The sequence below is a fragment of the Gymnoscopelus braueri genome (genome assembly GCF_963280865.1).
Source record: "Gymnoscopelus braueri genome assembly, chromosome: 15".
NCBI classification, from domain to species: domain Eukaryota; kingdom Metazoa; phylum Chordata; class Actinopteri; order Myctophiformes; family Myctophidae; genus Gymnoscopelus; species Gymnoscopelus braueri.
The window spans coordinates 38,551,379-38,577,463 of NC_137620.1; the positions used below are offsets into that span (position 1 = coordinate 38,551,379).

General features: G+C 40.7%; 1 protein-coding gene across 1 annotated transcript; it reads right to left on the minus strand.

Moving 5' to 3' along the window:
* Nucleotides 1–1,135: 1,135 nt before the first annotated feature.
* LOC308101189 (uncharacterized protein) lies at nt 1,136–25,855 on the minus strand. Its single transcript, XM_080450574.1, has 16 exons — nt 25,776–25,855; nt 22,955–22,996; nt 21,557–21,724; nt 21,295–21,402; nt 8,282–8,554; nt 7,802–7,969; nt 7,009–7,024; nt 6,800–6,903; nt 6,293–6,346; nt 5,557–5,572; nt 5,373–5,470; nt 4,717–4,752; nt 4,362–4,377; nt 4,119–4,213; nt 2,593–2,640; nt 1,136–1,732 (listed from the first exon to the last, which is right to left on the minus strand). Exons 1-15 carry the CDS (start codon nt 25,804–25,806, stop codon nt 2,597–2,599), a joined length of 1,269 nt encoding a protein of 422 aa, XP_080306700.1. The 5' UTR covers nt 25,807–25,855; the 3' UTR covers nt 1,136–1,732; nt 2,593–2,596.
* Nucleotides 25,856–26,085: the final 230 nt, after the last annotated feature.

A 26,085-nucleotide genomic window follows, 5' to 3' on the forward strand; every position in this document is an offset into this window, starting at 1 on the left:
GGGAAACAAGACTTACGGTTCAAAATAGCCTATAGTCTTTGTATTCCAGTCTTTGTATTTCTCGGGCATCCAAAAGCTGCCCATCTCCGTAATGTCCAAACTTCCATAATTATAAAAGAGCACTTACAGGTGGCTGCAATTCGAAACTGGCACCTGTAAAAGTCAAAGCCTAGCCCCCCCCCCCCCTCGAACTGTTATTAAATTCTGTCATTAAATGTTTCGATGAATTGAGTACAAAGGACCCCAATAGAAACAAGCCATAGGCTTTCTTGGGTTTAAAATCCTCTTAGCAGACCTTGTATTGAACTGTATTTTCCTGTGTTAGGTGCTACAGTTAATGGTTGGGGCTACTGCAGATATAATACATTTTAATTCCTGTTGTCGCTCAAATACTGGCAGAAGTGGGTGTCTCCGACCGTGGTGCATAAGTTGACGCAGTTTTCCAATTGGGGTGATTATCTAACGCCGTGAGACATACGATGTGTGGGATGTAAACAGAAGTGGGAGATACCAGAGCCTTCTATTAGAGAGTTGCGCCAATGAAGGGTCAGAAACAGCGTCGGTCACGTGGTTCATGTAGCTGGAAATAGTGACAAGGAGCCGTCGACTTCAATGCATTCCATGAACTTCCGGCTTAGGGATTTGTCACTATTCACCAATGTGTGTGTATGTAGAAGACCTGGCCCGAAGAAGTGAACGGAGTTGGCGTAACTCTCTAATAGATGGCACTGGGAGATACCAAGTTGAGTCACCACCATACAGGGTGAACTTGATATAAATAGGGGAGTAAAACACGAACGAAAGAAAAACCTCCAACCCACCAAATACATTTCAAACGGGAGTACACTGTACACTAGTGTGCGGATTTCATTTATTTTCATTGCAAGCTAAAGATTACACAGTGTGAAAAACAAACTGCAAATACAAGCAGAGATTTGATGCACCTTTTTCAGATCCAAAGATCATTCATACAAGACTTATGACAACATTTTATGAACAAACGGAAGCTAAGAATTATACTTTGAAAAAAACAAAGCAAAAATTAAGTATAAACACTTTGAAAAAATAATGCATAAGAAATAATAGAATGAACAAATACAACATCACATTATTTTTTTGAGATTAAAGCTTTCAGACAGCAGGTCAAAATCTGTTAAGAGTAAACATTAAGAGTTTAATATGTAAAAGAAAATACTTTAACTAAAGGTATGATTATTTTAAACAGAAAAATCATTATAGTAGGTTAATAAAACACAAATCTGTATTAAATCAGTAAACATTTAGTTTAAATCTAATTACAAAATTGTATTGTAATTAATATATTAAACATAATATATTAGACATTTTCTGTGTATGCAAATGCACGTGTTTGTGTGCATGTGTATGTACCGGTATATAGTACATATGAATATGCGTTTGCATCTAAGATGAACACCAATCCAAACTCACAGATTTCATTGAATTAATGGGAAGGCAAAGGCAAGGGGAGCACACCCTAAGAGAAAAGTAACCTGATCACCCAGCTACTGGGAATGTACAAGTTAGTGCGTGCTTAGTACCAGTCCCAAGTTTGGGTAAATTGTGGAGGGTATCACGATAGGCATCCGGTGTAAAACTTGTGCCAAATCAAATATGTGGACCACAAAACAGCTTTCCAAACTGGATCGGTCGAGTCCCGCGGGTTACCATGGACCAACGTCAGTACTCTTGGCCAACAGGGTACCGGTGGAAACTATAGAGTGAAGGAGAAAAAGAGGGGGAAGGCAGTTTTGGAGGCAGCAGGAGAGGAGGAAGGGTAAGATGTTGTGCCATTTCAGCGCCAGTCTTGGGTGTAAAGTGGACAGAACTCATTCACTGCCTCTGACGTAATTGACGTAATTATTCCCGTTTACCAAATACTGCCACTGACTGATACTGTTTTAGTTTTTTTTTCAAATTTGACCCAAAGACCAAGGAGATATGATTTTTCGAAGATCTAGACTCCCATCCACTTCCTTGTTAACTTAAAACTTAAAAATTCTGTATCTCGGCTCCTGATTACTTTTTTTTTTCAATAAAAAATCTCTGGCAGTGGGCAAACGCGGCCAGCAATAATTGTGGCAGTGAATTTAACAATATAACACCTTAAGCAAGACGGTTGTCTCAGCTTCTTCGCACTTACACGATCATGGTCTGGTTGGGAAAAGAACAGGGTATGAATGCCATGAACTGGGGCTTGATCCATTTTTGTGGATAATACTTGACTACACTAAATGTGACAATTGTTGTGTTCAATCTTTTACTTAATTTAGTAGACATCACTTTGGGATGCCATATTGGATTTGGCAATAAACTTATTTTCACTGATTCAATCACCATTCCTTGAGCCCTAAAACCTAGGGTTACACACCAAAACTACCTTTCTAGGTTCAATGGTAATTGAGAGATATAGCCATTTTAAACTTGAAAATTATATATATAATTATAAAAATTACATACATACATATATATATATATATATATATATATATATATATATATATATATATATATATATATATATATATATATACAAAATCATTGGATTGGATCAATTCAAAGTATATACTGTACCATTTTAATCATCAGGGTGCTGGATTACTTCATAGACGCTTGTGTCACCTAAAGGTAAATAAATAAGCATTGATTCTTATTTTTGTTATTTCAAACATGGTTTCATTTTAGTATTCTTCTCATTAGGAAAAATAAACACAAAACAAATTGACATACTTGAGTTGATTGTAAAACACTCGTTTAATGCAAAAATATTTATTTTTAATTGAAATAAAATGTAGTTTTAGTTTTTAGGACTAGAAGAATTTGCTCTTCGGAGCACAGGTTTCCACCAGATAGCAGAAGCCAAACAGGATGAAATATGAAAAATTGGACAGGTCCGTCACATGAATATACAGATAATGTGTACTGATTTGCGTGATGCTTGGACGAAATCTGTAGGAGTAATATATTTAAAAAAAAAGTTTAGCAAAAATCTGCCTATAAAAGGCTGTTATGAAAAATGCAGGGCAAAGCTTTTTCCTTGGCCTCTAGCAAGTGTGCGTGCAAAGTTTCTCACCGATCGATCCAGTTATAGGTAAAAACGCGAATCGGCCTGTTATAGCGCCACCATGTGGCCGATTTGAAAAATGTAGGGTGGCATTTCATCCTTAGTTCGCGTGATGTTTGGACAAAATCTGTAGGAGTAATATAATTTTTTTTTTGTGCAAAAATCGGCCTGCTGGTGCCTCTATAACAGGCCAATGTGAAAAATGTGGGGCAGTGGTTCTGCTCTGTCTTCCAGAGAGTGTGTGTACTCAGTTTGACGCCGATCCGATCGGTCCAACGGTGCCGGAGATTTGCTGTACACAGACAGACAAACAAACACACACAAAGACGGACGGACGGACGGACGGACACACAGACACACGGACGGACAGAGGGACGAACGGACAGACAAACAAACCCCTGGACGGACTAATTTCCATCCGTCCCCATACAGAAAACAAGCAACATTACAAAAAGAGCACATATATAAACATTACTAAAAGGGTACAAAAAGAAGAGAAAAAAGCGACAGTAAAAAGGCCTAGTTTTGACCTAAAATACTCAGAAAATATAAAAATTAAGCCTATTTAAAAATGTTCACACGTTTGATTGTCCATGATCCATCCTTTTAGTTGGACCTTAAAAGATGTAAAGGATGGACACTCTTAAGTTCGTAGGTAGATTGTTCCAAATTGTGCTACCTTGAACTGAAAATGAAGTTTGCACAAAGGCTGTGCATCTGCACCTCACAATCCTTTTTGTGTACAGATTAGCTGTACACAGACAGACAAACAAACACACGGACGGACGGACAAACAAACACACGGACGGACGGACAAACAAACACACGGACGGACGGACGGACAAACGAACAAACACACGGACGGACGGACCGACGACCTTTACTTCAGCCTGGCGGAGACAATTAGGCCCTGTTTAGACTACAGTCAAATCCATATTTGCAAGTGATCAGATTGGATCTGTGTGTTCAGACTGAATTAAACAATGTCAACCCAGAGCTTGATTTTTTAACCAACATGATTGTTTCAAAGACTGACCGTGCTGCAGTGGGCAGTACACATCAGGAGCCCCACTTTGATTGGTCCTCTGGTCTAGAGCTGAGCCCTGACTGGTTCCCTGAGACTGAACAGGTCTGTGAATATACAATATATATATATATATATATATATATATATATATATATATATATATATATATATATATAAATAAAAATTAAGTAGGAAACAAGATAATTCTACAGCTGTCATGTTGATGAATAGACAGATCAATATTGTACTTACCTGGCACGACAAGGATCTGTAAATTTAAATAAATAAGTGTTACCATAAATATTTGAACCAAATAAAAACATATAGGCCTAATATTTTACGCAGCTTCTTCTTGATGAGAAAGCCGGTGAACAAGATGACGAAACTGTCACACAGTAAATAAAACTGTTCTGTGAACAGAGCAATTGACAGAGCCCAATGAGAAGTTACTGTGCTTAGCACGGGGTGCTCAAACATTTCTAGCAAATCAAGTGATGCATCTGAACCTGAACAATGACACTCCTGTCATTAATATTTAACCATACTAAATGAACACTGAACTGAGAGAATATCATTTGATTTGATCTTTAAGAAGTATATACTGTACCATTGTCATCGATTACTCCATAGACGCTTGTGTCGTCTAAAGGTAAACAAATAAGCATTAATGTGGTGCTAATTTATACTGATTTCAGTTTAGTTAAAGGTTCTGTGATTATTTCTTGTTAGTTAAAAAGCTCTATTGTCCGTAGCAATTATTTCAATAGTTTTATTTTCCAAATAACGGAGGGCTCCCCACATCTCCAGCTCTTTAGTAAACATGAAATAAATGTTCAGGTCAGGTTACCAATTTCATCCAATCAGGAGAGAGAACGCATACAGCAGACAGGTTAAACAAGAATTGGAAGTGATGAAACAAATAAATAAGCAGACAAATTTGGAATTAGAACACAAGCTGATAAATGATCTTTGAGGGGATCTCTCTGATTGAATGAAAGTGTAACCCACCTGAAAATGCAATTTCTGTTTAATAAAATGCTGGAGAGACAGAGAGACCCCTGTTACTGAACAACCACTAGCAATGATTACTATTGGGATAGAGAGCTTCAACATTTAAACAATAAACTATTTTTTTTTACCCAAAAAATCACAGCACTTTTAATTAGTGTGCCTTTTAGGAAAAAGAAACTGACAGACTTTAATTGTTTTGTGAATGAAGATTAATTTATTCAAAATTCTAACATGATTGGTTCAAAGACTGACCGAGTCGCAGTGGGCAGTATGCATCATCAGCAGCCCCACTTTCATTCACCGTCTGGTCTGCAGCTGAGTGCTGATTGGTTCCCTGGGACTGAACGTGCCTGTAATTAAATCAGAAATGAAGTAGAAAACAAGATGGAATCTACTGCTGTCATGTTGATGAATAGATACTCAATACTGTACTTACCTGACGCGACATGGATCTGTAAATAAATATAAGTATATAATATAAGTTGTTCCATAAATATTGACAAAAATAAAGGTCTCCGCCAGGCCGGGTTGCCTACTTTTGACCTACCTGCCAACTTTTGATGGCAGTTATAACCAATTGGAATGTAATATCATTTGCAGGAGTTGTAACAGCACAAGTGATGGGGCCTACATGGGGAGTTGCATCCTGGTCCGAGCAATCCAGGGGAAAATATTTTGATTGCACAACCTACTGTTCAAGAGGAAGTGAGACGTTATAGTGCCACCATAAGACAGATTTGAAATATTTGGGGTGGAGGTTCTTCCTTGGCTTACTATGAGTGTGAGTGCACTGCGTTCATGATTTATGGCATTATGTGCAAAACAGGCCCCTCCTGCAAAGTTTGAAAGCCAATCGTAGCCAATCGGAATGGAATCCGAAAAATCTGACATCTTGATCATGTGACTACAGAGATAATATGTACCAATTTGTGTGAGCATTCGATAAACTCCGTGGTAGTAACAAAAAGGCAGTTAGTGTCACCATGAGGCCGATTTGTAAACATAGTCTCCGGCTTTTGGCCGTCCGGCCTGGCGGAGACAACATCATCAAGTGATCAAGTGATACAGTTGAACGTAAAAGATGACACTCCTGACATTAATATTCAACAATACAACCAGATGAACTGAGAATAAAGTCATTTGATTGGATTTTTAAGAAGTATATACTGTACCATTTGCATAATTAGCAGGCTGCTGGATTACTCCGTAGATTACTCTTTTGTCACCTAAAGGTAAACAAATAAGCATAAAGGTGGTTCTATGTTTCAAACGGTTTGAGTTTAGTTAAAGGTGCTGTGATGAAACAAATAAATCAGCGGACAAAATTTTAACTGGAACGCAAGCTGATGATCTTTGTGGCGTTCTCTCTCCTGATTGGATGAAATGTGTAACCCACCTGAAAAAGCCCGTTATGATTACTAGCCTTACTACAAGACAGAGCGATCCCTGTTTCTGAACAAACACTATATAGCAATTATCAGAATATAGCCAAATATCACGGCACCGTAAATTATTCTGCTACTTGTAGACAAAACAAACTGACAGGCTTTAATGTACTTCCACAAAGATCCATTTCAAATTTTAATACCTAAATTTATTTCAATTGAAATTAGAACCTTAGTCCATATCGGAAAAACTTTTCAAAAGTGTGTTAACCAATGATTGGCTCAAAGACTGACCATGCTGCAGACGGCTGTATGCATCATCAGGAGCCCCACTTTGATTGGTCCTACTCCTCTGAAATGCAGCTGAGCCCCGAATGGTTCTGTGAGACTGAACAGGTCTGTAATTTAAAGATAATATATTTATCATAAATTAAGTAGAAAACAATATGGAATCTACTGCTTTTATGTTTTGATGAAAAAACCGAGAGCAATACTGTTCTTACCTGACACAATCTGGATCTGTAAAAGAAAAGAAAACAAAAAACAATATATCTTATATATATGTATATGCCTAACTAGCACCGAGTATGTTTTATGAAGAGTTGGTCAGTGATTATATTCTGAATGTAATCTATCTAAAGTAGTCATACTCAGTAGTAGTGTGATGTTGGAGTTATGGGCCATCCACACCAAGCACGATAAGTATAAATATGTAATTTAAAATATTGTTCTATCTGGAGTGAATGGCAGAGACCACGCAACAACTATAACGACAACGACAGTGTGGATGTCACATAATTATAGTTATAGTTATCATGCTTGGTGTAGACAGCCCTTTACTCTACCTCTCCTGTGTTTAGCTCCCCATGTCACACTCACAGCAGCATATTTCACTTTATTGTGTCCATCTTGCTCACTGTCTGAAACAACCCAGGGTTTGTTTTTATTTTTTCCCCCTAATTGTACATCTCAAACCTAATTGTACCATCTAAATGTGTACTTGTCCTCCCTAGACGGTACCTCATGCTATGAAGCTACGTTTGGCACATGAAACACACCCTTCGCTATGTAACCATATTATGCTAAGTTGGACATACAGAGTAATGCTTTACAAGATCATGGACAGATGGACGGAAGTCAACAGAGTTCAAACCTATAGACGATAAAAGGACAGTGTTTCTTTCTTTCTTTCTACAGAGGTGCTCATCCCAAACTTCACAAGGAACAGTTACATCACATCCTGTAGAATCTTGCAGCTTCTCTAAATAGGTGTATGTCTGAACATAATTTATGTACCTCTGGATTTCCTCCCGAGGAACAGGCCCAGAATCAGACCCAGCATCAGCAGAAAGATGGAGACTCCAGCACACCACTGAGTACATGGAGGGAGCGAGGGACAGAAACATGGAGGGAGAGAGGGACAGGGTGGGTCTGACTGGTTGTTGTCTTTGGAGGCTGGAGAATCTGAAGGGGGATGAGACACTTATTTCTATTAAACACACATTTTAATGTCTCTGCATTTATTCACAGATTGACATTTCAACCAAGGGTATGGCAGAAGAATCAATGCAAATCAGATTAAATGTATTTTTTTAGCCCTGCTAGCGAGAATGTGGGACTCTAAGGATGGACAGGGTCAATCAGATGGTCGATTGGTCGATTAAACCATTCGATAATATGGGATGTGGCAGACCAACACCGCTTCTGCCGCGAGCAGAGCTTTTAAACTCTTATTCTTGTATTTATTTACCCAGCATAATTACAATATTATCTCACCTTTCACATCCATCCAGCTCTCTGGTGACTCTCCAAGGTTAGAGATGTGACACTTATAGAATCCTTCATCAGACTTGTGAACATTGTGGATGGTCATCTGTCCTGTTGTAGACTCAGTCCTGATGAGGGATCCATTCGTGTAGAAAGCAGATGGAAGGTTTGAGGAGGGTTTGCTTGTTGTCTTGTCTTTGTAAAGGCAGCGGAGTGTGACATCCTTTCCCTCAGTCACAGGAAGTACAGGGCTCTTCAGGATCACAGCTCCTTCATCTCGATCTAGGGACCAACAGCAGCTTGAGTTATGAACATCTACCAACACAACTAACACTACCAATAGTTTATATATCTATTAATTCACGGAACCTGTGTCTGTCTCTCTATCTGTCCTGGGCATAACTCAGGCACTGTCTGATGGATCAACTTCAAATGTAACTGCTGTCATTGTTATGTTTATAAGTTATTTAACAGTTTTATTTTATCTAAGGTCCAAGTTCATAATTAGGAGTTATTTTATGTCACATTTATGTATACATTATTTCATGTTCATTTGTGTCTAGTTGTAGTAATACTTTTATTTTGAAGTGTCAAAGTCACGTTTGTGTGTCTCCTTGGTCTGCTCTCACATGAATTGGATTCACACAAGACTTTTGCATTAATCAATCAAGCAACAAGCAGCAAGGTGCAGAAGCTCTGTTTTAATAGAGCACCGAAGTCTGATGTAATTTACACATCCTACCTGGGTCGCGTTTTTTCCCCCCGTTCTGAATTCCCATAGACGTGTTTAATATCGCGTCAAATAAGAACTGTGTTCCAAAAATAAACAAATGACCCCGGCGGTTTTACTCTTATGGACCATCAACTGACGGTGAGAAAACGCTAATGTTACTTCCAACGAATTAGTAAAATTTTCGCCAGAAACAGACTGTTTCAAATATGAGTGACTGACTATCATAAACGATACAGAGCCACCTCCCTGACAATATCGCCGAGACAGTTTGTTTATTTTTGGACCACAATTCTTATATGAGACGATTCTAAGATGACCCAATTTATTCTCCATAGCGAAATTACTTTACGAACCAGGGGATGGACGAGTGACGTCAGGACTTCTGTACTCTATGCTGGTCACAAGAGACTGTCTAAAGTTTATAAGAAGGGACCGGGTTATAAGGACCTGAAGACTATTCCTTTTGTTGTAGCATGCAGCCAACAAGGTATTTGTTTGTCTATTTTTTGCTTGAATTGTCTGTATTTTACTTTTACTACTAAAATGTTTACATCTACATGCTGTGCATGGTGTCATTTTATGTTATTGTAACATGCTTATTTTCTGTTGTTTAGTTTTCACTGTGGATTTGGAGGGATTTGAAGACAAGCCTTCAAATAAACCAGTAGCAAGGAAACCACTTGTGTCTGTCTGTGCTTGGAGGGAATTACATCAAACTTGGCGTGCATATTAGGCCTACCGATGACTGGGGAATGGTTTCTGTTGTGGGAATTCAGCTGGACTTTCAGTTGTCCAGAACTGAAAATTCCCAAATGTCTTTATCTGTCTGTCTGTCTGTCTGTCTGTCTGCAGTCTGCCTGTGTCCACAACAAGCAACAGCTTCCCTGATTGGCAAACCCAACATATCCCATTGGCTTCACGGATGACAACAAGCACAATGTATATATTGCATAACCGGGAGGGATGCATTCCCAACTTGATCATTCCTGACTTGCATTGGGCACTGGCCTAACCATACCAACATTCTTAACTACTACTTACTAGCTACAAAAACAGTGAGCCCACACTGTTTATTCAGCAATATTTTTTTAGTTTTTCCAGAATAGCAATTATATTCATTCTGAGGTGTTTCTGGGGTGTCTCTTGATAACTAAGAAACTGTCTATCTTTCATAATCTTGAATTTTAGCCAGCATTTGAGTTGTATATGAAACGGAATGTGCACTGTGGATTTGGAGGGATTTGAAGACAAGCCTTCAAATAAACCAGTAGCAAGGAGGTGGCTGCATATCAGTGGGTGTATACTGAGCGGAGGGGTGGTCTTATGTGGGCCTTTGACACGGGTTGCCACGCTAAACGGCTGAAATCCCCCAAATCAAGAAGAAATCAAGGAGAAATGACTGTCAAGGAATCCTCAAGCCAACCCAGCAAGCACAGTCAGGACCTGGACGAATCAGCGACGTCTCAATGGGGACTAGATCCAGTCAAACCAAGACTAGTCAGATCTGGCCCAGAATATCACCTGATTTCAACCAAAATAATTCCTGACCACGAAAAAGGACGTCCTGGATGAATCAGAGAGAGTCCGATCGAGGCCAGATCAAGTCAAATCATAACTAGTCAGATCTGGCCCAGAATAGAACCTTATTTCAACTAACATAAATCCCACAGACAGAATACTTTGCCACTGAAAACTACTCGAGGATAATGAAATAGTTGTAATATTGGTCAATTCAGGTATTTTTCAATCCTGGTCTGTTATTATTGAAAATCATAATGATAATTTGACAGTCGTACTAATTACTATCAACTATTTGCGTTGATTCACAAGCTGTTGTCATAGGCATAAAACAACATTCCGAAATCGCGAGGACAACACTGTATCTGGTGTCTGCATAGGTGCAGTGGCATAGCCTACCTTCACTTTTCCCGTGGGTTATTTTTGTATCAAAAGGGGCCCGTTTATTATTAAAATATTTAATGTATCTGAATGTGTAACTACCCTAACATATTGCTGGCTTATTAACAACATACATGCATGCACACTGATCAATGTGTTTGTGCACTGAACACGTGTGTGCTGCTATAATAATAAATACAATAGCGAAACCAAATATTTGTTTTAATTAAGAACGTGTACCATTAAAGCCAGGATTATGGCTTTAATTGTAGGCTACATGTTCTTAATCGAGGTTGATAGCAGGAGTAAAATTACAACTTGCGGAACGTCAGTCTGGGAGGAAAATGCAATCCTCTCTTCTATTCTCACCAGTGGCCACCAAGGCTATGTTAAATCACTGCAGTTCAGTCACTTTTACTGTGTGCTCCGCCAGGCCGGGTTGCCTAGCCTAGGGTCCTCAAAATTTGGATGACAGTTATAGCCAATTGGAATGAAATCTGCTAACTGAGTGATACATTTTCATCACGTGACTCCGATCCAGAGATACTATGTACACAATTTGTGTGACTTTTGAACAATATTTGAAAGGAGGACTAGAAAAAGTGTATTTGGAAGAAAACGTGAAATGGGGAAAATCTAGCCTGGCATAAATGGCCAGGGCCTATATTTGGAGTTGCAAGTTCCAAGGCATCCAGAGATTTTGATTGTATGACCTACGGTTCAAGAGTTATTGATGCCTTTGTGTGTTTTTAAACTTAAAACTTATTAGTTGTGTCCTGGGGGAGGGGGGGTCTCTTGAATATTCATGATCATTGTTACCTTTTTCTTGACTTTTTATGCCATGTAGCACTTTGAAATTTGTGTCAAATATAAAGTGCATTACAAATAAAATGTATTATTATTATTATAAAAAATGTTTTAAGAGTTATAGGCCAAAACCTGAAGCAGGCTTTTATAGCGCCACCATGAGGCCGATTTGAAAGAACTGGTGCAGAGTTTCTTCCTTGGCCTACTGAGAGTGTGCATACAGTTTCATGCCGATCAGTCCAACAGTGCCGGAGATTAGCTGTTTACAGACAGACATAACAATGTGTCCTTGCATAGATTGACTTTTCAAAGTTAAGGGGGCAAAATGGAATGAGTCTTTCCCAACAAAACATGGACGAACCTGGACCAGTGAACAATGAATGGGGTTTGATCAAGTCCTATCATGTCTAGTTAGATCTGGTCCAGAATATCACCTACCTAACATACTGTACGTAAATCCTATAGAGAAAATATATGTTTCCACTGAAATCTCTTAGACAGAGAACTAAATTGTTGTAATGGTCAAATCACGTATTTTAAAATCCTGGCCTGTTCTTATTCAGTCGGATTATTTGCCAGCTTTTGTGTGACACAATAAAATAATTTGCACAGATGTAGGCAACAAGCTGATTTAATTGGAAGATTTTGTGGACATTCAGGACTAAGATATCACAGCAGATATGGATATGGGGATGATCTTAGATCTAGATTTACATCATTTAAAGGACGTCGTCATCATGACAATCAATGTATGACGCCTTTTTATGGCAGTTTGGGTGATCAAAATGTTGTTTACAATGTCTTTCAGTGATGTTCAGAACTAAGCCAAATCATGGCCGATATGGGGATGATCTTGACGTCATCACTAGGACATCATATGGACGGCTTTTTAGTGACCTAAAACAGCCTGATATACGGCCGGTTTGGGTGATTATAAAGTTGTTTAGATGACGTCTTGGAAATGACGTAAAAATCAAGACGTCATGATGACGCCATGATGACTCAATGATGATGTTCTGCCCTCAGTTTGAGTTCATGTTTTTAGTTAATGTTAGAATCTCTGTATACATTGCTTGCTTGTAGTAAATGGATGACATGCTTTTATTTTGATATGCTAAGGTATGGTAAACCCTTATTCTGAAATGTCAGCAATGCATTATGGGTAGAAGAAGCTCCATAACTAGTAGACTCCATTAGAGAACAAGCAGACAAGCACATGATGAACATGTCTTTTGTATCTTGACCTTTTTTCACACCCTCGAAAGCAATGGCTGTAAGTTTGAACATGATTCACTTTATATGTACAGTTTTGATTTGTTTATATGCAAATGTATATGGATACTAATTCATATTGGTTCAAAATGATGATGCTAATGGCAACTTTACATGTTTATGTATGACCAGCATATCATGTCATGTTATTGTGTTTATATTTCATATTAGCACTTATTTGCCAGCTTAAATTCATACTGTGATCTTTCCATGAAAGCTAAGAGATATCTATGTCTTTTTTGTTTTCTCTTTGCCACAGTTTTACACGTAACTTTCACCTGTCACTCTGAAGATTGTAATAAAAAAGGAGCAAGGCGCTCGCTTCCTGGCTTGTGAAAAACGAGTTTGGCTGTCTGTTTAACTTCGTTAACATGCTGGTTGTATACAACACGTTGTGGGAACAGAACAGTAAAAAGCCAGACAATCAGTGGGTGTAAAGAAAATACAAGGACACAACCATGGACCCTGAACCTAAAACCAGTGCTAAAGATGAGAAGGCTGAATCAGATGATAGCAAGAGTTCATCCACAAAGGCTTCAGTCAAGACAAGATCAAAAGCGGCCTCCTCTAAACGCTCTTCCTCTTCTAAGTCCTCTGTCATTGAGGCAGCCGCCATAGCCAGAGCCTCAGCTGAAGCAGCGCATACCAAGATTGCCTATGTTAAACAACAGCAGGAAATAAAAAAGCAAAAAGCTAAGCTAGATCTACAAAAAGCTACACTAGATGCAGACTTTGAGGTTTTGGAGGTTGAAGGGGAAGCAGCAGCTGCTCAAGTAAAAGCTGAGGTCTTAGAGGCAGCGGCAGGTGTGGTGGGTGAAGATATGCAAAGTGCAAGAAGCACTGTCCCACCGCAAGTGGTCAAACAGAGAACCGAGGAGTATGTGAAACGTCAAACACAGCTCCATACTCAAGATTCTGCTTTGCCACTGCACAAGGAAATCTTACATCATCATGATAAAAATGCCACACTACAGATTTCACCCAGGTACACAAAGAAAATCCCCACACCCGCTTACAAACCCTCACTTTACGAGCGCGCACAGGCAATTGATGATGACAAATTTACCCCAAGGCCATCAGCTAGCCCGCACAGACAATATGATCAGCCTACCCCCCGGCAATATGATGCGCCTACTCCCCGACAATATGATCAGAATACTCCACGACAGTATGATGAGCGTTCTTCACCAGCAAGGAACCCCCTACAAATGGGAGATTTTGCTAAATTCCTAGCACGTAGAGAGTTGGTGACCACTGGTCTCTCAAAATGTGATGATACACCAGAAAGCTATAGAGCATGGGAGTCCTCATTCCTCAATGCAACACAGGGCTTAGGCCTCACGTATAGTGAAGAGTTGGATCTCCTAGTAAAGTGGCTCGGTAAAGAGTCATCAGAGCATGTTAAAAGGCTCCGTTCTGTATATGTCACCAACCCCCAAGCTGCCCTCCATCAGTCTTGGCAAAGACTTCAAGAATGCTATGCTACACCTGAAATTGTAGAAAATGCTCTCTTTAAAAGACTGGATAATTTTCCCCGTCTGTCTGCTAGAGACAACATCAAACTGAGAGAACTCAGTGATCTTCTCATGGAGGTGCTGGCAGCTAAGAACGAAGGATATCTTCCCGGCCTCAACTATCTTGATACTCCTCGCGGGATAAAGCCGATAGTAGAGAAGTTGCCTCCAGGCCTACAGGAAAAATGGCTCTTCACCGGTTCCCGTTACAAGGAAGAACAAAGAGTAATCTTTCCGCCCTTCGCATTCTTTGTTGACTTTGTCTATGGCCAGGCTAAGGCCAGAAATGACCCAAGCTTTGTCCTGTCAACCAGCAGCCAAAGTGGATTCAAGTCTGCTGTATCCGTGCACAAGACAGATGTTTCTGCAACTGCTGACGCAGATCACACAAGTGCAGCAGAGAGTGAGAAGACAGACAGTGATCCTGCTCGATACTGCCCTGTGCACAATTTGACACATCCTCTGGCTAAATGTAGAGCCTTCAGAATGAAACCATTGCAAGAACGGAAGAATATCCTGAAAGAACACAAGCGCTGTTTTAAGTGCTGCTCTCCAAACCACCTGGCTAAGGATTGTCAGGCAACGCTGAGATGTAATGAATGCGAGAGTGACAGACACTGCTCTGCTATGCATCCTAGCACCTCCCAGCCTCAGCCTTATTCTGCATCGCCCACAACAGAAGCAGATGCAGAACCACAAGATGGCCCTCAACTTGAGGTGACGTCACGGTGCACCAAGGTCTGTGGTAAAGGCCGCCCCGCTCGGTCCTGTTCAAAGGTGTGCTTAGTGCGGGTCTTCCCTAAAGGCCAACCAGAGCGCTCCGTCAAGGTATACGTCATACTTGACGATCAGAGCAACCGCTCGCTGGCCCGCTCTGAGTTCTTTCACCTATTTGGGATCGAAGGCAGCCTGTCACCATATCTGATGAGGACATGTGCTGGCACAACAGAGATGACTGGAAGGAAAGCTGCAGGCTTTCAAATCAAAGCAGTACACGGAGGAGAATGCCTGGATCTCCCACCTCTAATCGAGTGCAATGAAATCATGACAAATAAATCGGACATACCAACACCAGACGTGGCTCTTGCACATGACCACTTAAAGCGCATTGCTCCATGCATCCCCAAGTTAGATCCTGACGCTCAGATGATGATCCTGTTGGGGAGAGACATGATACGGGTGCACAAGGTTAGACAGCAAATCAATGGGCCCCATGATTCACCCTTTGCTCAGCGCCTAGACTTGGGCTGGGTAATTGTTGGTGAGGTGTGCATCGACAATGCCCACAAGCCGACTCTAAATGTCTTCAGAACTCATGTCCTGCAGAATGGACGTCCATCTCTCCTCACTCCTTGTCCTAACAACATCAGTGTTAAAGAGAAACCAAGCTACGGCGGGGAGCACAAGTATTGCCTCCCCAAGTGCCCGTCAAAGCCCATGCCAGCTGGAGACAAGCTAGGGCATGCAATGTTTCAATGTACAGCTCATGACAACAAGTATGCCATGTCATTCAAAGATGAAACCTTCTTAAAGATTATGGAGCAAGAGGTTCATCAGGATGAACTGAACAATTGGGTGGCTCCATTGCCATTCAGGTCACCTCGTCCCCTGCTCCCAAACGACAGAGAGCAAGCATTGTCCCGCCTCAGTTCCTTAAAACGCACTCTAAACAAAAACCCAGCTGATCTGGCCACCAGGTCTATACCTGCATCACAGCTCATGGATACTATGTGGTTCAAGGGACCTGACTTCGTTCACAAGCCCCCAGAGCCTGAAGTGCACAAGCCCTTTGAACTAATAGACCCTGAAGTAGACGTGGAAGTCAAACCACAAGTAACTGCTCTCGCTACCCATGTCGAAGCCAGGGGACTCACTTCTGATCGGTTCCAGCGCTTTTCCACATGGGAATCCTTGTTAAGAGCCGTCTCCTTCCTGATTCACCAGGTACGTTCCCACAAGTCAGATTCTACAGATGCATCACAGCACACGTGTAAGGGATGGCATCAACGGAGCAAACCTCGCACTCCAGGGGAATGCGCAGCTGCAAAGAGACTCATCCTTGAGTCTGTTCAAAGAGAAACATATCCAGAGGAGTATGCTGCTCTTCAAGCAAATAAAGAAGTCTCTAGTTCGAGTTCAATCTTGAACCTTGATCCCTACATCTGTGATGGTCTACTGAGGGTGGGAGGACGTCTCAGACATGCTTCCATTGAACCAGATGTAAAGAACCCAATCATCTTCTCAAAGTGGCACAAGGCACATCGCAACCTGCAACCCGGAGACATTGTACTCCTGAAACAAAGTCAAGCACCAAGGAATGAATCATCCCAGGGCACCTCAAAGACTTACCTGCGGCCCATCTCCGATGTCATCATCCTCCTAGAAAAGGACTGAGAAAATAAGTTGTAATGGCATTGGTAATGCCAGACGGGGAGTGTTCTGCCCTCAGTTTGAGTTCATGTTTTTAGTTAATGTTAGAATCTCTGTATACATTGCTTGCTTGTAGTAAATGGATGACATGCTTTTATTTTGATATGCTAAGGTATGGTAAACCCTTATTCTGAAATGTCAGCAATGCATTATGGGTAGAAGAAGCTCCATAACTAGTAGACTCCATTAGAGAACAAGCAGACAAGCACATGATGAACATGTCTTTTGTATCTTGACCTTTTTTCACACCCTCGAAAGCAATGGCTGTAAGTTTGAACATGATTCACTTTATATGTACAGTTTTGATTTGTTTATATGCAAATGTATATGGATACTAATTCATATTGGTTAAAAATGATGATGCTAATGGCAACTTTACATGTTTATGTATGACCAGCATATCATGTCATGTTATTGTGTTTATATTTCATATTAGCACTTATTTGCCAGCTTAAATTCATACTGTGATTTTTCCATGAAAGCTAAGAGATATCTATGTCTTTTTTTGTTTTCTCTTTGCCACAGTTTTACACGTAACTTTCACCTGTCACTCTGAAGATTGTAATAAAAAAGGAGCAAGGCGCTCGCTTCCTGGCTTGTGAAAAACGAGTTTGGCTGTCTGTTTAACTTCGTTAACATACTGGTTGTATACAACACGTTGTGGGAACAGAACAGATGACGTTATGATGACGTTATGATGACGTCCTCCGGTGACTTTCAGTACTAGGCCCGATCACAGCCGATATGGGGATGATCTTGAACATCATATGGACGGCTTTTCAGTGACCTATAATGGTGGCTAGAGGAAGTCCATTTCCCAGCATGCACTGGGGCACCAAGGACTGTATTGTTCTTATTTGTGTAATTATTTGAATATGGGAATGAGTATTTGGGTTATGTTATCGGTCATTGTGTTTAGTGTTCTGTTGTGGTGTTATTTGGTGATTTATGTTTTTATATGTAAATTTGTTAGTAAAACCATGAGTTTAAATGTCTGTTCGTTTAGTCAGTCCCTCTCCCCTTTTCGCTTTCTTATGTATAGTATGTGTTGGTATGGGAATGTTGAAGTTGGTTCATCCAATAGAGAGATGTCATGGCTCTTATAGGATACCCTACTTCAGGCCTATACAATACATTGCTCTTCGACACTATGCTGCATGCAATCAAATCAATATCAGTCTTGTTTAAATGAACATGACGACTTGACACAAAGCCAGGTAACGTTGTGGTGAAGTCTTACAGTGACGTTCAGAACTAGGCCAGTCTCAGCCGATATGGCGTTGCTTAAATGACGTAATTTACAGGAAGTAATTTAAGCAACTTTTTAATCACCCAAACTGGATGTCTGTTTTAAGTCACTAAAAAGATGTCCATACGATGTCCTGACGATGACGTTCAAATCATTCCCATATGGGTCATGATCTGGCCTTGTCCTGAACGTCACCGAACAACGTCATCATGGCGTCTTTCAGTGACGTTCAGGACAAGGCATATCGGATGATTTTGACGTAATTTCTAGGACGTCATCTAAGTGGCTTTTTCATCACCCACACGGGCCGTAATAGCGGCTGTTTGAGGTCACAACAAAGCCGTCCATAAGATGTCCTGGTGATGACGTCCAAATCATCCCTACATGGGCCGTGATCTGGCCTAGTTGTGAACGTCACTGAAAGACGTCATGATTACGTGTTGAGCGGGACGTCATCTAAACAGCTTTTTCATCACCCACACTAGCCGTAGGCTAATAAGCGGCTGTTTGAGGTCACAACAAAGCCGTCCATAGCCGTCCAAATCATCCCCGCATGGGCTGTGATCAGGCCTAGTCGTGAACGTCACTGAAAGACGTCATGATGACGTCCTTTGGTGACGTTCTGGACTAGGCCAGATCACAGCCCATATGGGGATGATTTTGACGTGTTGAGCGGGACGACATCTAAACAGCTTTTTCATCACCCACACTGGCCGCAAAAGCTGAAAGTCGTCAGTGAAAGACGTCATGATGGCGTGTTGAGCGGAACGTCATCTAAACGGCTTTCTCATCACCCAAAATGACTGTCAAACAAAAAAAGGCCATATGATGTCCTGGTGATGACGTCCTGGAAATGACGTAAAGATCATCCCCATATGGGCTGTGATCTGGCCTAGTCCTGAACGTCACCGGGGGACGTCATCATAACGTCATCATGAGGTCATTGGCCCCGATTCATAAAGGGATTTACGACCATATTTTGTACGTACCGGCATTTAGGACAAATCCTACACCTGCAGTCGGATTCATAAAAGTTTTTTGTTCTGTGTTTTGTGCGTCAGGTGCGCACGTTCTCAGGTCAGCCCAGAGGCTGTCTCACCAGGGCTGAAATGTGCGTATGTCTTTAGAATGCTTTATTCTTCATGCCAGAATCAATTACAACAGTGGCAAACCTCAAATAAAATATATATGTGCCCAACATTTGTCAACACATATATATAAAAAATAAAAAATAAATGACAAACGATGTATTGCTTGTAGCCTATGCACATAATATAGACATGATGTAGATTCCACCGCTTTTTATTTATTTTCTCGGCTATCAGTCGCATTTAGAGCTGAATTAAGGTCCCTCAGTGTTTGCCATCTCAGCCAAAGTGTCACGTAATAATGAAAATAGGCTATGATGCCTTAATGAAACTGCGGAGGGACTGACGCACCTCTGTCCGTGCTGCGGTATTAATTTGTAGGCTAATAGTCTAGGCTACTCTACTGTATTTTGATCACATGAACGCCACACAACACTGTAGCCTAATAAATATTACCATCTGATTGAGGAAACTAATAGTGGATGAAAGCTGTGTCCAGAAGATCTAATATTCCCCATTCCGACGTAGGACAGTGATATAGGCTATTAATCAAAAATGCACTAATTTAATCAATAAGTAATCAATAAGCTCTGGTCCATAATCGGATAGCAGCGTTCCACTTGTATGCTGGATTTCATCATCTTTTTACCTTGGTAAAGGTGCGCAAATGTTCATTAGAAAAGGCTTATATATATCCTTTCCACGTTTTATTAGCCTGTTATTTGGTAATGGGGTTAAACCTTGTAAACTTCTTTATTCTCATTACACATGAGAGCATTTATAACGTGATCCGCTTCCAGACAGAACAGTACGTTATCAAGGCGATGCGAAGCCGCATCTGTTATCTTTAGACGAGGCGGAGTTGAACTTCAAACTTTCATCAGCGTTGCCAGATGAGAGAAATAAGCAACCAGGTCTAGGAAAACAAGCCCCAAAGAAGCAACTGGCACTTAGGCCATTATAAGCACTTTAATTAAACCGTTGTGAGCTTGTAGATCTGCTATATTAAAAAAAAATCTTGTAATAAAATTTGGAATATTTGGAAGATTTTTTAAACATTCTAACAACACAAATCTGCCTCCAGCTGGCACAAAACATTTTCAGATGGGGCTTATAGGGATAAATTAGCCTACATATTAACTTGGGGGTCCATGACATACAAATATTTGAGAACCACCGGTTAAAACAATTGAACAATTGTGAAGCAAGCCCAAATAACCAACTACACTTTAGAAACAAGCCCAAAAAACCGCGGTCCCCACAGCTACCAATATTTACAAGCAACTTTACAGAAAAATAAGCCCAAATTCGCTTATAATAAGCGGACATGGCAACGCTGTTTAGCACGGTTCAGCACGGTGACGTTGAAGTTGGATGCTGTTGGATGCAGCCTTCCAGAGTAATCATCACACCTGGTCATACGCACTGGTAGTACGCACGTCTCTGTGATATAGGAACCCCTTTGGGAATTGCACGTCCGTTTGTGACTACCAAAATAAGACCTCCTTTACGAACTTTATTTACCCCATATTTACGACCCTCGTTATGAATCGGGGCCGTTGTGCTTGCTGGGAAGGAGACTGGTCGAAATCAAGGAAACTCCTTGAGGATCCAGGAGAGTTGGCAGGTATGTCATATAGGCATGAAATAATAGCAAATTTGCAGAATTGTCCTTTTAAATAAAGGACGTACAGGTAACTAAGAGAATGAGCTGTCAAGATGTCACAAATGTCTCTTAGACACAAATACCCAAAATATGGCAGCAGCAACACGGCTGCAGAGGGTAGCCGTGTACACTTCTTGATTCCACTTGATGTTTTCAGTAAGCAGATAGCTTTTGTTTTTCCTTGTGCTCCAGATCTGTTCAATACAACAGACCACTTAATGCTTGACTTAATACTGCTAGGCATATATCATATACCCAATGAACATATCTGTTAATGATACTATTACAGTTGGTCAAATACTGTATGTCTGTCTACCCATTACAATCTATTGATTAAATTGATGTAGTTATATATTGATTGTACCAGAGATCGTAATGTAGATGGACCGGCTGTGTTGTCCTGACTTGTTGTCCTGACACCAATAAGCTCCACTGTCGAAAGCATATGAGACTTGCACGATACAGGGCCGTCCTATACACAAAAAAAGATACATTTCAGTTAAAGACTGTGTCTGTCTGTTATATCTATCTATCTACAGTATCTCTATCTTTCTACAGTATCTATCTATCACTATCTCTCTTCAGTCTCTATCTCTCTCTATCTCTCTATCTCTCTATCAGTCTACCTGCGTCTGCGATGGTTCCCCATCCATTGTCACAAGTCCCATTCCCTCTCTCACTGGTCTGTCTTCTCACAGACCACCCCGGCATAGAGTTCCCTTCATCCTCACAGGTCAGTGAGATGGACTCATGTTGAAAGAACTGACATCTTTCAGGACTGATTCTCAAAGACACTAGAGAGAGAGAGAGAGAAGGGGGGGGGGGGGGTGAAAAGGGGTGAAAAGAAAGAACACAGGAATGAGAGGCAGAGTTACATTCTACCTGTAGACATTATGTGTTCTGATCTTCTGATCAGATGTGAGCTCCTATCTGTCACTGTACAAAACATTGACATTATGAAAGAACAACATCAATACGTCTTACTGTAACAGCTTCATCTGTGGAAGACTGTTTTGGGAAGTACATGTATACAGATATTTTTTCAGGTTTTTTATGTGGAGTCAAGTTAAGTTAAGTAAGAAAGGGAGACCTTTGTTCATCACATGGGGGAAGTTCAGTTTCAGCTTCACCCAGCTGATTGCTGCTCAGATGGTCATGATGAGCACTAGTGATTTAAGGCATTGGTTCTCTCTCAAAGTGGGGTCCGGGGACCCCCAGGGGTCCTTGGGGTGGTTCCAGGGGGTCCCCAGCAAAAGTAGTTAACCACTTTATCCATTTATAAGTTGGCTATTCAAAAATAGCTGATATACAAGCTCACAGCATGTCACTTCGTGCCGTGCTGCGAGCTTGTAGATGTGCTATTTTTGAACATTTTTGAAAAATCTTGAAATTCTTTTGAACATTTTGCATTTGCAACACAAATCTTCTCTTCTGGGGGTCCCTGGCACAAAATATTTTCAGATGGGGGTCCGCAGATAATATATATCAATTTGGGGGTCCTTAACATGAAAAAGTTTGGGAACCACTTATTTAAGGGGCTGTCTGGTAACAGCTCCATCCCCCAGACAGCCCCTTAAATCACTAAGCTACAGTACAGTGGCAGATGCCAGATTGCTCTTTTAAAACCTTGTTTTTAAGTTATGTCGTGATCAGTGGTGGACAGTAACTAAGTACATTTACTTGAGTATTGTACATTTCTGGATTATCATTATTATTATTTGAAAGCACATGACTTTCACCACAAATCACAAAAGCACATAACAGGTAATCATGCATGGAAAGAGACCACAAGAGTGTTATGTTCTCTCTACCCTCCCTACTGTAAAAATAAAGTATTTCCAAATGCCCATTATTGCCTTGTCACTTTCTATGAATTAACAATTACGCATATGTTCATTTATATGTTGAGGTGAATAGTGGGGTCGGAAAACCCCTAGAATAATTTGTTGTGGGTATAACAGGAGGGCTGGAACACGTTAAATGGCTTGTCTCTCACATAATGTATTGCATTGTAGTTAACGCACCATCTGTTTGAGCAGGTCCACAGCAGACGAGGAGATATAGCACTAGAGAGAGAGAGAGAGAGAGAGAGAGAGAGAGAGAGAGAGAGAGAGACAGACAGACATCATAGATGTTATCTGATGTTATCTAATCTTGTATTGTTTAGTTTTTTAGTTTTTTTATTCGATAAAATAAAACATAAGGTAACAATTAAAAAAAGACAGAAACTAGAAAAAGTGCTCCTCGGAGCACAGGTCTCTGCCAAGTCAGGTAGGATAGTGTGGGGCAGCAATGTTGGGAATTTGCCAATCAGGCTGGAATGTGAAAAATAAGGCGGATCGGACGGATCCGTCTTGATCAGTTGACTATTGAGATCATGTGTACCGATTTGCGTGATGTTTGGATAAAATCTGAAGGAGTAATATTTAAAAAAAATAGTTTTATATAAGTTGGCCTCCTGGTGGCACTATAATAGGGCAATGTTGAAAGGGTGGCATTTGTTCGTCAACATAGTGCAAATGTGCGTGCAAAGTTTCACCGCAATCGGACGCTGCATTCATGATTTGCAACATTTTGTTCAAAACGGGCCACTCCTGCAAACTTTAGATGGCAATCTTAGCCAATCAGGATGGAATATAAAAAATCTAACAGATTTTCCCTTTGCTCTCTCTTTCTGCCCCCACCCCCCCCCACCTCCTTCTTTCTTAACTGAAGTCCATGAAGCATAGTTTCATATTGAACACACACAATCATAATACAATGGTTGAATGGACAGAGAAATATGTGTGTGTGTGTGTGTGCGCGCAAGTGGTTTGTGACCACAGGATGCTGCATCTAGACCAGCTTGCCTGAGCATGCTTGCAATCACGAGTCAAGGAAGCCGAGCGTGTATGGGTCGGGTCACACATCTGCGTCAGCAGCGTTGTAGCCAGGTATCAGACTCAGACACGTCAATTTCCGTTGTCTTGTGGGTTGTGGGCACTGCCGGTTTTCTAGTAAATTTGACCTCATATTTTCCTCTCTCTCTTTTTTACTGTCTCATAATCCCCCTCTCTTCCTCTCCTTTCTCTCTTAGATGTTCTTTCTCTTTTCTTTCTAATTTGGCCTTTTATCCCTAGGCTACAATTAAATAGTTAAATAGATAAATCATATAATAGTATCAGTAATAATATAAGTATACTCCAACTTTTGCCAGGAAATGTTTGAACATGATTAGCTTTTATTTATCCAGTTGACTGAGCACAATCATGAATGTCTTTTTAGTGATAATGATAAGCCACCATATAAGACATAGAGGATGTCAATCTATTGTAACATCACAATAGCCTGGTGAACCCTCCCTCCGGAAATCTCATTTCCATTTGATTTCAGGAGTGAGTCTGGCCTGATCGCCCATTCTGCAATATTGGCTGTGGGCTGGAGTTGGGCGGGAGTAATACCGTTGACTGACAACCCCTTCAGCCAATGATCGTTATTCCCCTTCAGCCAATCAGCAGTTCTCCAGACTAATGTGACGCAACGGGACTTTTGAGACGGCCGTGCCCAAAATAGGTTGCCCTATTCGGATACATGCGTGTCACTGCCCGCCCCTGACGGTTCTCAATTTTTTTTTTTTAAATAGGCTCTGTCATGATTAATTGACCACATATATGAAGTTAAACAACTAAATTCTATCCAAACGATATCTTAAAACTAAATTCTGTGCCTCAAAAAAGAAGTTTGAGAGCGTTTTAAAACCGAAAGTAAAAAGTGTAACTGGCCACAGAAACAATGGCGGATCGTTCCATTTTTGTCGGCTGCACTCGGTCCCATTCGGGCTCACTCGGACTCGCCACCTGATTGGCCAACTGTCGCTGTCAATCACAGAACGATGTGCGACGACGCTGATAGGCTCGTCCATTTGGTGTACGGGCTAGAAACGCCCAGACAAGCCTTCAGGCCAGACTCCTTCCTGAAATCAAATGGAAATGAGATTTCCGGAGGGAGGGTTCACCAGGCTAACATCACAACACCAGACCACTAGCTTTTTGTCCCAGGCCTGTTTAGTTGCCTGGACAGTCTTAAATTAGCTCTGTAATAAACACTGACAATATGTGAAGACAGGCCTCTCTCTTAATGACTATACACTGTAGTGTAGTAACCATGGTGATGAAATGCATTAACTGTAAGTGGGCCTATCTAAAGAAAGAAAGGAAGTAATAAGAAGAAAAAAATAAGAATTTCCCTTGAGTAGAAAATAATTAAACTTTTGCTCATCAATGTCACGCTTGATCCTCCTGGCTGTGCCTGACAACTCGGTATAGGCTACGACCTCACTTTGAATCGTTACCACAGACATGAGCAAGTCCATGCATACCGTTGTTTCTTGGCTTTAAGTGTTAATAACGAAGATGATACAACGTTTGACCACAGCAATGGTCGATAGGTTCAAACATTGCTGGCATCAATGAATGCTCCGTGTAAAGCACTCTGGACATGATGTCCAAAGCGCTCCTCCGCTCATAAAACACTTATTATGGACACTTTGGATAAAGACACTATATTTAATACACCATTTACCTTTGATTGATTGATTGATCGATATTAAGCAAACAAATGTAAAACAGCACAGTTACATTTAAAATACTTTGTCTAACAGGTCAGTTCATGAAAGTCCTTGCGGACTTGTTTCCAATGAGGGCCTTGGTATTCAATTCATAGACAACCTCAGGCACTTTAATCACCTTGTTTGGTAACAAAATATGAAAATGAGTGCAAAACAGAGTGTGTTCTCTGATGCTTTTGTCGACTAAATAATATTTGATGGTACATAAAAGTAAAGTATGATTGTAATAAAGTACTCACATGATATTATGTAGGTTGATGTAAATTTCATCCTGACAAACTGACTGAAACTCACTAACTGCCAAGTTGTTTGACATACACCCCCGTGCTTCTTGTTGGCTGAGGCATACAGTGCATTTCCTGTCTGGTAAGATGCTCAGTCACACACGCACGCACACAACTGATGTACTGATCGAGGCTCCAGGCTTTAACTATTTGTTATGGGTTCAGTGTTTTGGGGTGTGTTTCTGTGCTTCATATTCAAGACTCAATAGATTTATTCTCACATAGATCTACAGTACATACACTGTTAATAATGTAGTTTGGAGTG

Bases quoted from the DNA above. Each gene is read 5' to 3' on its own strand.
- LOC308101189 (XM_080450574.1), bottom strand. From the start codon at position 25,806: ATGAAATTTACATCAACCTACATAATATCAT. The intron at 22,997-25,775 runs GTGAGTACTTTA...CTCTCTCTCTAG, and splicing joins ATCAACCTACATAATATCAT to TGCTATATCTCCTCGTCTGC. The intron at 6,347-6,799 runs GTCAGTCTTTGA...GTTTACCTTTAG, and splicing joins ATACAGCCGTCTGCAGCATG to GTGACAAAAGAGTAATCTAC.